The sequence below is a fragment of the Nycticebus coucang genome, chromosome 12, assembly GCF_027406575.1.
Source record: "Nycticebus coucang isolate mNycCou1 chromosome 12, mNycCou1.pri, whole genome shotgun sequence".
NCBI lineage: Eukaryota > Metazoa > Chordata > Mammalia > Primates > Lorisidae > Nycticebus > Nycticebus coucang.
Genome location: NC_069791.1, coordinates 23,102,075 through 23,115,156, shown reverse-complemented (window position 1 = coordinate 23,115,156; position 13,082 = coordinate 23,102,075). Strand labels below are relative to the sequence as shown.

The following is a 13,082-nucleotide window of genomic DNA, read 5'->3' as shown; positions in this document are numbered from 1 at the left end:
TTCACTGGTGCTCTTGTAAAGGGGTCTGCCTCGCCCAGATACAGTGTTCTCTATCCAGGGGTGGGCACGGGAGTCTTTACCCCCATCGCTGGTATAAATAAAGGACTGGTGTCTGTCTTCTCCAAGGCCTCCAGGAGGACAGCAAAATATGCCTCTGTGCCCAAAGTCCTACGAGTACTTGTGTTTGGACAGGCAGGAGTCAAACGGAGGTCTCCCAACCTCTCAGGACTGCAAAATAAGTCGTGCCCGAACACAGGTACAGAGTGGATGTCATCTGGATGTGTGTGCAAAGATTTGTATTCAGAAAGGTAGTCTGGTATTTATTAAGCGTTTATTAAATCCCTCTCTAAAGGTCCCAGAAGCCACCAGGACCTTTAGTTAGGACTGAGACACATATGCAAGAATGGCACATATCAAAATATCTGCTCAATATAATTTTCCCTTGAACTAGAACCTCCTATTCACTTGAAGCGCTCAGTGGCACAGCATCCTCTCATTTAAAGATTTTTAAAAGAAAAACATAACCAGAAGACCCAGTTTCCAAAACTGCTGTTAAAAGCCAACAAATGAGCTGGGAGGGAGGGATAAAAAAAGGATAACCTCTCCAAACAATAAATCTACAAAGTCCTCTACCACAAAAAGCAGATTCTTGTAGTTCTGGTCTCTTCCCATGAGATAATCATCACCTTTGCTAAGAGCGAGAAAGGCACTCCCTCCCCCCAGAGGGGGGAAAAAAAACCATTCACCCAAACAGCTTCTACTTGTTTTACCATATATTCCAGGGGTACATGTGGGGTTTTTTGTTTGTTTTTACATTTATACAGTTTACATTGCTTGACCCATAAATAACACTTGTAAGATTAATAGGGCCATAGTTTTCAAGAGTATTTACATAGCCCCACCATGCATACAGAGCCTTTTTTATATTGAAAAAAGCAAAAAAAAAAAAAAAAAATCAAACTTTTCCATCACTAGGCAATTATAAATTTGACCATCTAAACTTATAAATCCTGACTAAAATACAAGCAATCGCTTCATTCATAAATGCTGTTTCTGATTCCCTAACAAATCTAGCAACTGCAGTGTAACAAACATCTTACAATTCAGGGATATAAAAATATCAGCTTTAAAATCTGAACTGTACAGTATATACATTAATATTTGCACCATTAAATTAGGAATACACTTAAGTCTATGAAATACTACATTATAAATAGCAATGTCTTTTTTCACTCTGTAGCTGAAGCTAATACAATACAATGTTTACCTGGCTGACGAGGGCTGAAAGGGGACAAGTTGGTCTTGCACACCCAGATGCACAGTGCCAGCTAGGTCATCATGAAGATGTGCATGCCTCACAGCAAGACAGACCGATGAGGCCCGGAGCCAACCTGACTTAAATAAATGATGAACACCATTGCCTTACGAAGATGGCTGGAGTTCTCCATCTTGTAAAAATCAACACCAGTATCTCGAGTATTCCCTTAGGACTGGAGACCAAAGCAGCTACATAGAACTGTGATGTACCCAACAGGCACAAGATGTCACGTCCACCTGTACCGTCCGAGGAGGGTCAACTGGAGAGATCACACCTTTTAAATGTTCATCTGACATTGTAAACAGCAGTTGGGTTCTCATTTACATTGGCAAAGAAAGCACTTTAAACTATTTTAGCAACTTTTCTATGGGAGAAAAAAGATATGCTTCAAATGGTTAATGGCTAAGTTTTAAACCAACGATCTCCGTAGCTACTTGGTTAAGAAATAATACAGTTTTTGCCCTTGTGTCCCTTTTTCTTCTTGGATTTAGTTGTCCTCTGACCAAACTGAGGGGCGGAGAGCACAGAAGTTGGACTAGAGAGGTCATCTGTATAGTAGGTGTATCTCTGGGGCCGGGGCTGAGGGATCGGCTGTCCGAGAAAGTACCCTTCTTCTTCGGAGTCGGAAGAGGACGAGGAGGAAGTACACCAAGAGTCATCGTCACCACCGTACAGCCCCAGATACCTGTTCATTCTCGGGCTCTGCAGGGCATAGTCGGAAGTGGCGTGGGCATACTGTCCGTAGAGATCCGCATTCTGGATGTATGCTTGGATCTCCCGGGCACTTTTATTCTGTATAAATTTCTCATAGTTGTCAGGGGTATAAAGCTGCATTCTGTCCTTAGGAGAGTATTTTCTCTCTGTGACAAGATTCAGGGCATTGTCAGAGCGAGACTTTCGACTTCTCCTGCGGCGATGGTGATGAGACCTGGATCCCCTCTCTTCAAAATGGTAGACCCGTCTCCGAGTCCTTTCACTCATGGGAGGCTGCCGGATTTCGATGTCGTAGTTCCCATTGTCAATGACATCATCTGAAAACTTGACCTGCTGTGGTCTGGACTGAGACTTGGACCTTCGGAGCACCGGCAGATGGACTGGTTTCTCTTCAGGCATGATTTTTTCTGGACACAACTCTGAACTCAGACTCTTTAAGGACTCTGCACTCCTGTGCAGCATGGAAGAATTCAAGGTTCCCATGTTGCTCATTTTCTCACAATCTTCTGTCTCCATCTCCTCAAAGTTTTGCAGAGAATATAATGATGGCCTCGGCTTGCTTTCTCCATCCACTGAAGCCCCTAGAAGAAAAGGCACAGCAAGATATGCTTCTCAATAATCCTAATATTCCAATAATTATTACAAACAAGCTACTGGAAGGAAATATTTCATAGAAAATTTCTATGAAATTTCTATTCAATATTTGACTAAAACTCCCTAGGGAAAACCAACAGGTACATATACTAATGGTGTAAAGGTATAAATTGTGTTATTGATACAAAAGGGGCAAAGCCTTTCCCATTAGCCCATCTATTCTGGAGTCAAAGACATAAGTTACAACACATGACAGCTCTCCGTTAATTTATTATCGTAAGATGTAGAAGCTTCTGTTTCTCAACCTATTAAAGCCAAATTATTTCATATGAACGTTGCTCAGATCAATCCCTTCTTTGGCATCCACACAGCCACTATCTCGGTCAAATCTTCTTCTTTTTTTCTTTTTCTGAGAGACAGGGCCATCCTCTGTCACTCAGGCTGGAGTGCAGTGGCATGATCATAGCTCACTGCAGCCTAGAATTTAACTCCTGGGTTCAAGGGATCCTCCTACCTCAGCTTCCCCAGTAGCTGAAACTGCAGGTACATGCCACCATGCCCAGGTAATTAATTTATTTATTTTTAGAGATGGGGTCTTGCTATATTGCCCAGGCTGGTCTTGAATTCTGGCCTCAAAGGATCCTCCTACCTCAGCCTCCCAAAGGGCTGAGATTATGGGAGTCACCATACCTAGCTCTCTTCGTCTTTTACTGAGACTAGTGGCCAGCAAAGCACAGCCTAACAGCCTGCTTATTATGTGTAAACTTTTACTAGAACATGGCCGCACCTACTGGATTATATACTGTCTATGGTTACCTTCTATGATAGCCAGGCTAAATAGCAGTAGCAGACTATACAGCCCTAAAGTGCTACTAGCCCTTCACAAAAGAGGTCTCCCAACCATTGACCTAGATCTTTATCCAATCTTCTCTGCCTTCAAAATTAATTTTCTATTAAAGCTTTTCTCATAACTGATACTGATTTCCTTTGTTGTAACAAGGCCCAGGTAAGTTAGATAAACATATAAAGCCCAACAGACTCTAAGTGACAACAGGGAGTTTTATAACTGCCTACTTTTTAAAGGAGACTTCTTCAACCCATTATTGTCAAAAAATGTCAGGCCCTAACATTTAAACGTGTAAAATTATGTCATTTTTGGTCTGAGGTTTGAAACACCTAGCACAGGGCCTGGCAGACAGGAGGTGCTTACTCAGTCTCATCCCTGGTTCCTCTCAGCTCCCTTATCTCAGACAAGTCCACAGAAGCCAGGAGAGTAGCTCCGTCTAATCCCTCCTGTCACAACAGTGCCTGGCACAAGCCTTTTCAGTCTGTGGCCAGCTGCTAAAGCTCTTCCCATCTACATTATAGAAACGCAACCTTTATGAAAGGATTGACGTCTTCAGTTTGACCATAAACTAGTGATGCAGTGCAACATTTCTGTATCTAAAGACTTGTTGCAAATCTGAGTTTCATAACGGGCTGGGTTCCAGGTCCAATCTTGCCTTTAAAACCCATGTATGGCAGGCATTTGGCTTCTTGGTAATTCCAATTTCCTCATTTGTAAAATGCAGTATTAGCATTCACTCTATATAGCTCAGAGTCATTTTAAGGACAAAGTGAGGATAATTGATAGGAATGTGCTCTGAAAATATTAAATTAATATGTTTAATATATTATAATCTGAGTATAAAATGTTTAACTATCCTTGAGCTACTTATTACAGCAGGGCAATTTAGGAAAACTTAAAATTGTTAAAAGCCTATAAAGTATGCAGGCCAATTTTAATATCTTAAAATTCATATAGCTGGGGCCAGGCGCAATGGCTCATGCCTGTTATCCCAGCACTTGGGAGGCCAAGGTGGGTGGATTGCCTGAGCTCACAGGTTTAAGACCAGCCTGAGCAAGAGCAAGACTCTGTCTCTAAAAAATAGCCAGGCATTGTGGTAGGCACCTACAGTCCCAGCTACTTGGGAGGCTGATGCAAGAGGATTGTTTAAACCCAAGAGTTTGAGGTTGCTGTGAGGGTGACAAAGTGAGACGCTGTCTCAAAAAAAAAAAAAAAATTCACATAGCCCAATCCAAAGAGAATAGTATCTTTCAGCCATAGTCAGGTTGCAGACACTCTTACCCAAATACATCAATTTCCTCCTCTTTAATACAGGGACAATATTAAAAGACTGTATTGAAAATACATTTCATATGTATATGCTCACCTGTATATGCACATGTTTGTTTTGCTATAGAGTTTGGCATTTATGGTGCTTTTTTTTTTTAGACAAGGGTCTCATTCTGTTGTCCCAGACTAGGTGCCAAAGCGTTAGTTTAGCTTGCAGCAGTCTCAAACTCCTGGGTTCAACCAATCCTCCTGCCTCGGCCTCCAAAGTAGCTGGGACTGTTAAGTGCCCACTACCATGCCCAGCTACTTTTTTTATTTTTCGTAGAGACAGGGTCTCACTCTTACTCAGGTTGGTGTTGAACTCCTGAGCTCAAGGGATCCTCATTGCTTTGGCCTCCTAGAGTGAGTGGTAGGATTACAGGTGTCACCCACTGCACCTAGCCCCAGTGTTTGACATTTAAATGAAAAGCTTTCATTCCCTTAGTTCATGGTTTTATTTATTTATTTTTTAGAGATAGTATCTCGTTCCGTTACCCAGGCTGGAGTGCAGTGATGTGATCAGAGCTCTCTGCAGCTTTAAATTCTTGGGCTCAATAGATTCTCACTCAGCCTCTCAAATACATGTAGCCAGGATGACAGGTGTTGCCACCATGCCTAGCTGATTTATTTTTTTATAGAGATGGGGTCTTGCTATGATGTCCAGACTGGTCTCAAATTCCTAACATCAAATAATCCTCCTGCCTCGACTTTCCAAAGTATTGGGATTACAGGCATGAGCCACTGTGCCTGGTTTTAACTAACATAACCCCTGTTTGCGCTGAATTGAAATTTTTTGAATAAACTTCTCAGTGGCTCCTTTTTCAAGTACCCCAGAATGTCTAAATTACATACCTGTGATATTAGACAAAGCCAAAGAATCCATAGAATCCCGAACACTTTGCTCCGGTTTCAAGTCTGACAAACACTCCAGGGAATCTTCATACCACTGTGTTTGATCATGATTATATCCCGCAGCCCCATGGTCCAGGTCCAATTCCTGGAGCCTTCTACTGCTTGCAGGGCCTGGGTGGCTGCCATAAGCAGAATCGCCCAGGCCATCTTGTGACTGTGCCCAATACATATCAGATTGGTATTTTTTACTTGCAAGACTCTGGTTGTTTTGCTTTAACTCTGTCTTATTTTTAACCATGTTATCGGATATCCAGTGCTCACTGGCTCGAATATCCATCTCCCTGGGCTGCTGCTGAAAGAGGCTTTTATCACCAAATTTGAGGAGGAGCTGTGTCATATAATCTTCATGCTCGGCCCATTCTTCAGGGTCTTCTGGGGTTTCGTGCTCTACTCTGCCTTTCCAAAATTCTTCATTGACAAAACCTGCTCCTTGCCCGGAGAGGCTCAGATCATCCAATTTCCGAGAAAGGGTGTCATCGGCATTGCCTGAAAGGCCAGGAAACTTGTAGTTCAGAGCAGGGGACAAGAGGAGAGACTGTCTGCACTGATCCGCTGACCGGCTGCTTTTGCCCATTCGCACACTCCTCCTGGAGTCTCTTGACCGAGCTGACTGAAACGCGGAGTCGGAAGAATCAGAAGCATGGACATCTTCACCGAGGCTGCACGTTTTGGAGCAATAAATCTGACCTTGTTTGGGAAGGAAGGGGCATCCCAACAAAGAGGCTTTGCACTGGGCACAAGAAAAGCAGGCTTCTGTGGCATGCCAGTGCTGCCCGTCGTAGGTCATCTGCGCGTGGTCGACACCTGTTTTCAAAAAGGACAGGATAACAGGTTATAGCTTAACGTCCGAAACAAAGAAGGAACAAACAGGGGAAAGAGATAAAGACATAGGCACAGGGGAGCTCTCGGTGGGGGATGGACCTGTCTGTACCTGGATGGGGGTGTGGGTTGTGCAGGTACATTTAATCTTCGGTATTTGTGAATCTGCTCCTTACTGAACTTTACCTGTAACCCCAAACATCAATACTTGCAACACTTTCATGGTCATGCACAGACGTGAGAGTGGTGAAAATCTGAACTGGTCAACACGCCACATTCCCAGCTAAGGTCAAAGTGATGCTCTGCTTCTTATTTTTAGCTCTCAGAACTACAAACAAGTATCCTATTCATGGTCTGTTGAGTACCATGATTTTTACATTTTTATTGGTGATTCTGCTGCTTAAAATGGCCCCCAAGTATACTGCCCAAGCGCTACCTAGTGTATCTAAGTTCAGGATGGTTGTGATATACCTTTTAGAGAAAATACATGTGTTAGATAAACTCCTAATCTTGAGTTATGATTTGGCTGCAAGTTCAATGTTAATGCATCAACAATACAGTCTAAATGCAGGAAGGTGGCTTAAAACTGAAACACACATGAGTTAAGAATATGGATTGATTGACTGATGAAAATGTGACCAGAGGCTCTCAGGAACCTAACCCTGTCTGTCCCCTCGGAGCAAGTGCAGTGTTCACTAATCCAGTATTCATTCACAGCAACTGTACAGAGCACAACTACTGCAAATACAAGAATGGACCAATATTCACTTACTAAAACTTACCAGCCGAAACATTTGTGATTTGTACATTTCCCCGTACACAAATTATAACTCAATTTAAAAAAAAAAGGAAAACGGCAAGACTAATGACGGTGTGACAGGGCAGACAGGCTGGCTATGGACTTACCAATGTGTTCCCCGCAGGTTTCACAGTACTCTGCATAGAGAGACTCAAAGCAGCCACAGCAGAACGGGCGCCCGTCCTTCATGATGTACCTCTGTCCTCCAAGGACCGTCTCACACTCAAGGCAGCAGAAGTGCTTCATGTGCCAATGGCGACCCTCCGCCTCTGTGCACTCGTCGGCAAAAATTATCTTTGAAAACAAAGACGGAGTCACACAATCACTGGGAGAGCCAAGTGACCACGTTTGGGGGCAATGCTCAGACACTGACTCTTTAACAGACAGCTGACCTTGTTTCTTATAGCCACAAGTTTAAATCTAACTTGATTTAGCTATAAAACAAGAGCATACGTTGACTGTCTCATAGCACAGAAGTGAAACAAATGCTTGCTTAAACTCTGAAAAACCAAACGTTATCTTTTACATTGGAGGTAATTCATTTGGTCGTATTTTTGCTACTTGGTAACACTCTGTTGGCAAAATCTGGCAAAGACCACATTAACACTGAGGTAATTTAGTGTTTCAATAGAGAGAAAACTCAAAATTTAGGACCGTGAGGTCAATTTAGTCACAGCTATGCCAATGCTGTGAATAGCACTTATGTATAGAATGCTTCGTTTGACCTGATGGCTAACTCCAGATTAAGGACTGTTATAATTTTTATATTTTTGGTTTCAAAATAACGTTAAATAGCACAGTGGTTCTCAACCTGTGGGTCGCGACCCCTTTGTAACAATGAAACTACACTGCGGCATTAGGAAGGCTGAGAACCACTGAAATAGCACACGACTGAAAAAACTTACAAAATAAATAAACATATAAAAGTAAAAACTGGAAGTATATTATTATAAATTGACAGAGACTAACAAGATTCAATGCATAGTGGCTCAAAGGGCAGCCCCATATGCCGGAGGTGGTGGGTTCAAACCCAGCCCTGGCAAAAAAAAAAAAAAAAAAAAAAGATTCAATGCATAATTGCAATGAGGTATTTTAGATTATGATTTGGAATTTAGTAGAAAAACTGGGAAAATTTACATAAAATCTATAGTTTAACAGTATTACACCAATGTTAATTTCTTAGTTTTGGTAGGCAAAACCATGGTTAAGTTAGATGTTAGCATCAGGGGAAGCTGGGAGAAGGGTGGCTCTGCAACTCTTCTGTAAGTCTAAAATTACTTTAAAATAAAAAGCTACAGGAAAGAGGAAAATGTCACACCACCATCCCTTTCCCCATGTCCCCGGGACAACCACTATTAACTCTAAAGTTGTGGTCTGCCTTTTCTTAGTGTAAACAAATATAAATGTTATATTGGGTTTTTCCCCTTTTAACAAAGATAAGATCTCCTACAAACTCTTCTACAACTAGTTGTTTTCTCACAACCCATCACAGATTATCTGTTGCCCTCTCTTTCTTAGCCACATATTACTCCATTGTGTGAATGTAAAAATATGCACAGAACCAGGAGATATTTCTGTTTTGCTCAGATGTGGACAGTGGAACATTGGCTTATGGTAAGCTTATTTTTCCTAGTGTGCAGGGATGAGTTTTTTTTTTTTACCTCATCACATGCTGAGCACCGTGGTTTGAGCAGTTCCGCGTGGTGCCTGCCACAGTGAATTTTTCCATCCTGATAAAAATAGATGAGGTCGACCAGCAGTTCATTGCACGTGAAGCAGACAAAACAGGATGGGTGCCAGCACACGCCGGGGCCTGCGCGGGAGGCGAACACGGCGACTTCCCCTCCGTTTATCTTCAACCCGCACTGCAGACAAGGAGTTTGAATGGGAAAGGATCAGGCTTTCTTGACAAGATGCTCAGGCTTTCCTACTTTATAATAAAACCCCAAATTTATCAGGAAAAGTTTTATTTTTGTGTCCTCTGATTAGATTGCTCCTTTATACCCTTATCAATGGTGCCTCGCCACTGTAAGGTATGTATCTCAATCACCCTCCGGCACTAGCCTGCTTCAGCCTGCTTCTGAGGACAGTGTATCCTCATCACAGGAAGGGTGGTTTTCCTGAACCAGCCTCCTGCTGAACACATTTCCTACTCAGCTGCAGTAAAGATCTGAATGTCTTCATTATGTGCCTGCATCTTTAGAATATGAGGTGTATCCAGGCCCCTCCCTGCAATGCCAGGATCCTGCAAAAGGCAGGATTTTACCCTATATTTGCACAGGATAGATTGCTGCTGCCACACGGCAGTGTGGCCAGTTATGAATATGAATTGCTGGTAAACAAAAAGCTAGGCTGTCTTTTTCTTGTTTATTGGAGGGTCTCAGGGCCCGCACCACGCTACCCTGTCCCCTACGCCTCTTCCCCACCCACATCCCCAGCTCCAGCAGTGCTTCCCAGACGGGCTACCTGCTCACACAGGGCGTGCATCACTGCTCTAGACAAAAGTTTGATGGTTCCTCTTCCAAGTGCTTCTTTCTTCCGTTGAGCACTGAACACTTGCAATTCTTTCTTCTCCTCTTCACTCAAAGACTGGCAATACCGAACCTTCTCAGAAAGGGAGACAAAAGCACTATGCTTGAGTGCACAGTCTTCCTTACCGGTTATTTTACTTCCACAGTTAAAAGAATTTCAGGAGGTTTAGCTAAACTGCCTCATCACCCCCAATTTTAAAATGGCACCATAGCTAAATCTTGTAGCCTCTCTAGAAAAAGGAATGGACTTTTGAAGAAATAGTCTATTTCTATTTTATTTTCTTACTATGAAATGTTTGTATGGGCACCATGGTTCACGCCTGTAATCCTAGCACTCTGGGAGGCGGAGGCGAGTGGATTGCTTGAGCTCAGAAGTTCGAGACCAGCCTGAGCAAGAGTGAGACCTGTCTCTACCAAAAATAAAAAAATTCGTGGGGTTTTGTGGTGGGCACTTGTAGTCCCAGCTATTCAGGAGGCTGAGACAAGAGAATCCCTTGAGCCCAAGAGTTTGAAGTTGCTGTGAGCTAAGACACCAGGGCACGCTAGCCTGGGGCAACAGAGTGAGACTCAAGAAAAAAAAAAAAGTTTAACATAAACCCTTATCAGCAGAGACATTTAAAGCAAGTAAGCTAGTAACCTTTCTACAAAAGTTTTAAACTTGTTAATGGCTACTTTCACCCTCCATTCTAGAGGCACTCAACTCAACTCAAGGCCTCAACAACCGGAAAACACTCAAGCACGCTCTCTAGAAGCAGGGACAGAGAAATCTCAGGAATCTGGAGGCTGCTGAGAATTGGTGGGTGGCTGCAAACACTATAAAAACCAACTTGTGTTGAGTTTATTGCACTGATGCCCTTTTCTCTCTTCTCACAAAGAATGAAAAGCTGTATTTTCTGGCCAAATTTTAACTGAAGAAAGACAAAAGGGAGCCCTAGCCGCTAAGGAGCTGGGGTTTATCAGAGGCATCTCAATGCTTATCCTGTATTTTTTCTTTTTTTTAATTAAGACTTTTTCCTGTTATTTTACCTCATTATCATGGGGTGGCAACTGGTACAAAAGCTGTTTAATCCGATGTTTCTCCCCAGGGCTATTAACGTATGGGACCTTTTCCTCTGGCAAGCAGGCAAAGTAGAGCTGAATCTGCAGGAGGGAGGGGGGAGAGAATGGCGTCAGCACACAGACGCTGAGCATCTTAGCTCGCTCCATCTTTACAAGTTACCTTCCCCTAGGTCCAGGGTTTGGCCCGGACAGGATCTGGCCTCTTGTAGCTAATGAGAGTCTGACTAGCTGAGCTAACCCGCAGAGCTGCAGTCCTGCAGATGACTCGCATCCAGCTGCTGAATTGCTCTTCAGGAAGGTAATTTGTCGTGGCAATTAGGGGCATCATAAATTATGCACCATAAAATATACACATTTAATGCTGCTATTCCTCAGCCATCTTCCAAGGGTCAGCCAAGAGATCACAGTCCTGTAAATGACCACACTGGCTGGGTGATGCTGCCCAAACCAGCAGCTACACAAATACATCTCATGTGCTCTCAGAATTTTACACATGACAAAGTCACAAGTTGTTGTGTTCAACTTTATAAATGCTCCCTTATCAGGTTCTCTTCAAACATCAGCTTTCTTTGCTTCTCTGGGTGTGATTTCCTAAATCCCTGAAGTCAGTTATCCCAAGGAAAATGGAGAGCAGTCATACTGAGATGGATTTTATTCACTCTGTAAGTAGAACTTAATTTTTGTTTGTTTCTACTTTGTATTTAAAGGAATATTCCTTAATGGGTACTGCAAAGAGGATAACGCAGTGATGGGAAGGAATGACAGCAATTCAAAAAAGAAAGATAAGAGTTATTAATTTGGGGCTACTTCAGTATCTTAGTATCTCACCAAACTTACCCATCCTGAGATATCGGAAAGGGTTCTACCTCGTAAGTACTTTGCAAAACTACTGCTTTCCCAGCTCTGGAACAGCACTCCCTCCCCTCTCCATTGTATCAGCTCTAGAAGCTTTTTGCAGTTATAAGCGCTTACTGAATACCAGCTATATGTGCAAGGCCACGGCTAAATAAAGGTACCCTGTTCTCAAAGGAGTTCCCACCCTACAGGAGACAGAACCACAGCTTAGAAGCAACCACATACCCAACAGTCATCTTTTATGTCAAATAAAACTTTTGCCCTCATAAGTGATCTTCAACAGATTCATCATTGTAAGGATACTGGGAAAATAAAAATAGGCAAATAAAAATGTTCCCATCTTCCTTAAAATAGCACCATAAACAAAGCACAAAATTAACTCTATTTCATTTTTTTTCCAGTCCCCACTGTGTGGTGCAGATTCTTTTATAAGCAAGACTATCAAAGCAGTAAGGTTTCACATGGTTTCTGAGAGTTCTGCATCTCTTTCAAAGCAAAAGCATTGCCAAGAACTGAAATGGAGACTCTCCTCTTTCATTTTGGTTGTCAATGAAGCTTTAGAAAAATCTCTCAATCTCTCATAGGGGGACTCTTCTGAAGTCCGCACATGCCACACACACGTGACACGTGGTACTCTGGGTTTCATTCATCAGAGGAAAGCTGCTGTCATTATGGGGCTTCTGGATCCAGGAGTACAAAGAGATTGGAAAAAGTCCACTGAGAAACTATGACCCGAAGAGGCAAATGCCAAAGCCATAGGAAGAGAAGTGAGGACCAAGGAGGGGGTGTGCCAGCACCACAGAGATGTGCCACACATTTAAAAAACACAAACAGAGAACACAGGCTGATCTAGCTTCGCACCTGCTCTGGCCTGAGGCCTGGGGGCACCCAGGCGTACTCCTCCAAGGCACAGCCGGAATCATCATCCGAGGTGGAACTTCGCTGACACCCGAAGGCCAGTTTGCTCATTTTGGGCTCCATCTCCAAAGGCATAATAATGACGTTGAAAGCCTGGTGTCTCAGTCACAGGGCATCAAATAATGGCTGCTGTGGACACGATAAGAAAAAACAAAGAAATTCAAAACCTGAATGCATTTTTCTTACCCCCCAAGAGTGGTTACTGAATACTGTCTATGCATAGCTGGGCCCAGAAAAAATAACCAAATTACTAGTGTCTCCAGGCTACTAAGACCTAACATCTAGGGCGATGCAATCCAGAGATGACCAGCTTGGGAGTTCAGAAAATGCCACCCGAGCTCATTTATTTCCTGTCGCCTTTCAAAGGTGCCTCTCTAGGCACGATTCATTAGAAAAGTTGTGAAGAAT

General features: G+C 42.9%; 1 protein-coding gene across 3 annotated transcripts in view; it reads right to left on the bottom strand.

Annotated features, from left to right (window-relative positions):
* Positions 1-764: 764 nt before the first annotated feature.
* Positions 765-13,082, bottom strand: part of PRICKLE1 (prickle planar cell polarity protein 1) — a 108,157-nt gene continuing 95,839 nt past the window's right edge. For all 3 annotated transcript variants that reach the window (XM_053557163.1, XM_053557164.1, XM_053557165.1), the window contains exons 2-8: positions 12,618-12,803; positions 10,869-10,982; positions 9,778-9,915; positions 8,973-9,176; positions 7,419-7,605; positions 5,634-6,497; positions 765-2,613 (exon numbers count right to left, since the gene is read on the bottom strand). In XM_053557163.1, coding sequence (XP_053413138.1) covers positions 1,757-2,613; positions 5,634-6,497; positions 7,419-7,605; positions 8,973-9,176; positions 9,778-9,915; positions 10,869-10,982; positions 12,618-12,749 — 2,496 coding nt within the window. In that variant the 5' untranslated portion in view covers positions 12,750-12,803 and the 3' untranslated portion in view covers positions 765-1,756. The remainder of the gene's footprint in view (positions 2,614-5,633; positions 6,498-7,418; positions 7,606-8,972; positions 9,177-9,777; positions 9,916-10,868; positions 10,983-12,617; positions 12,804-13,082) is intronic.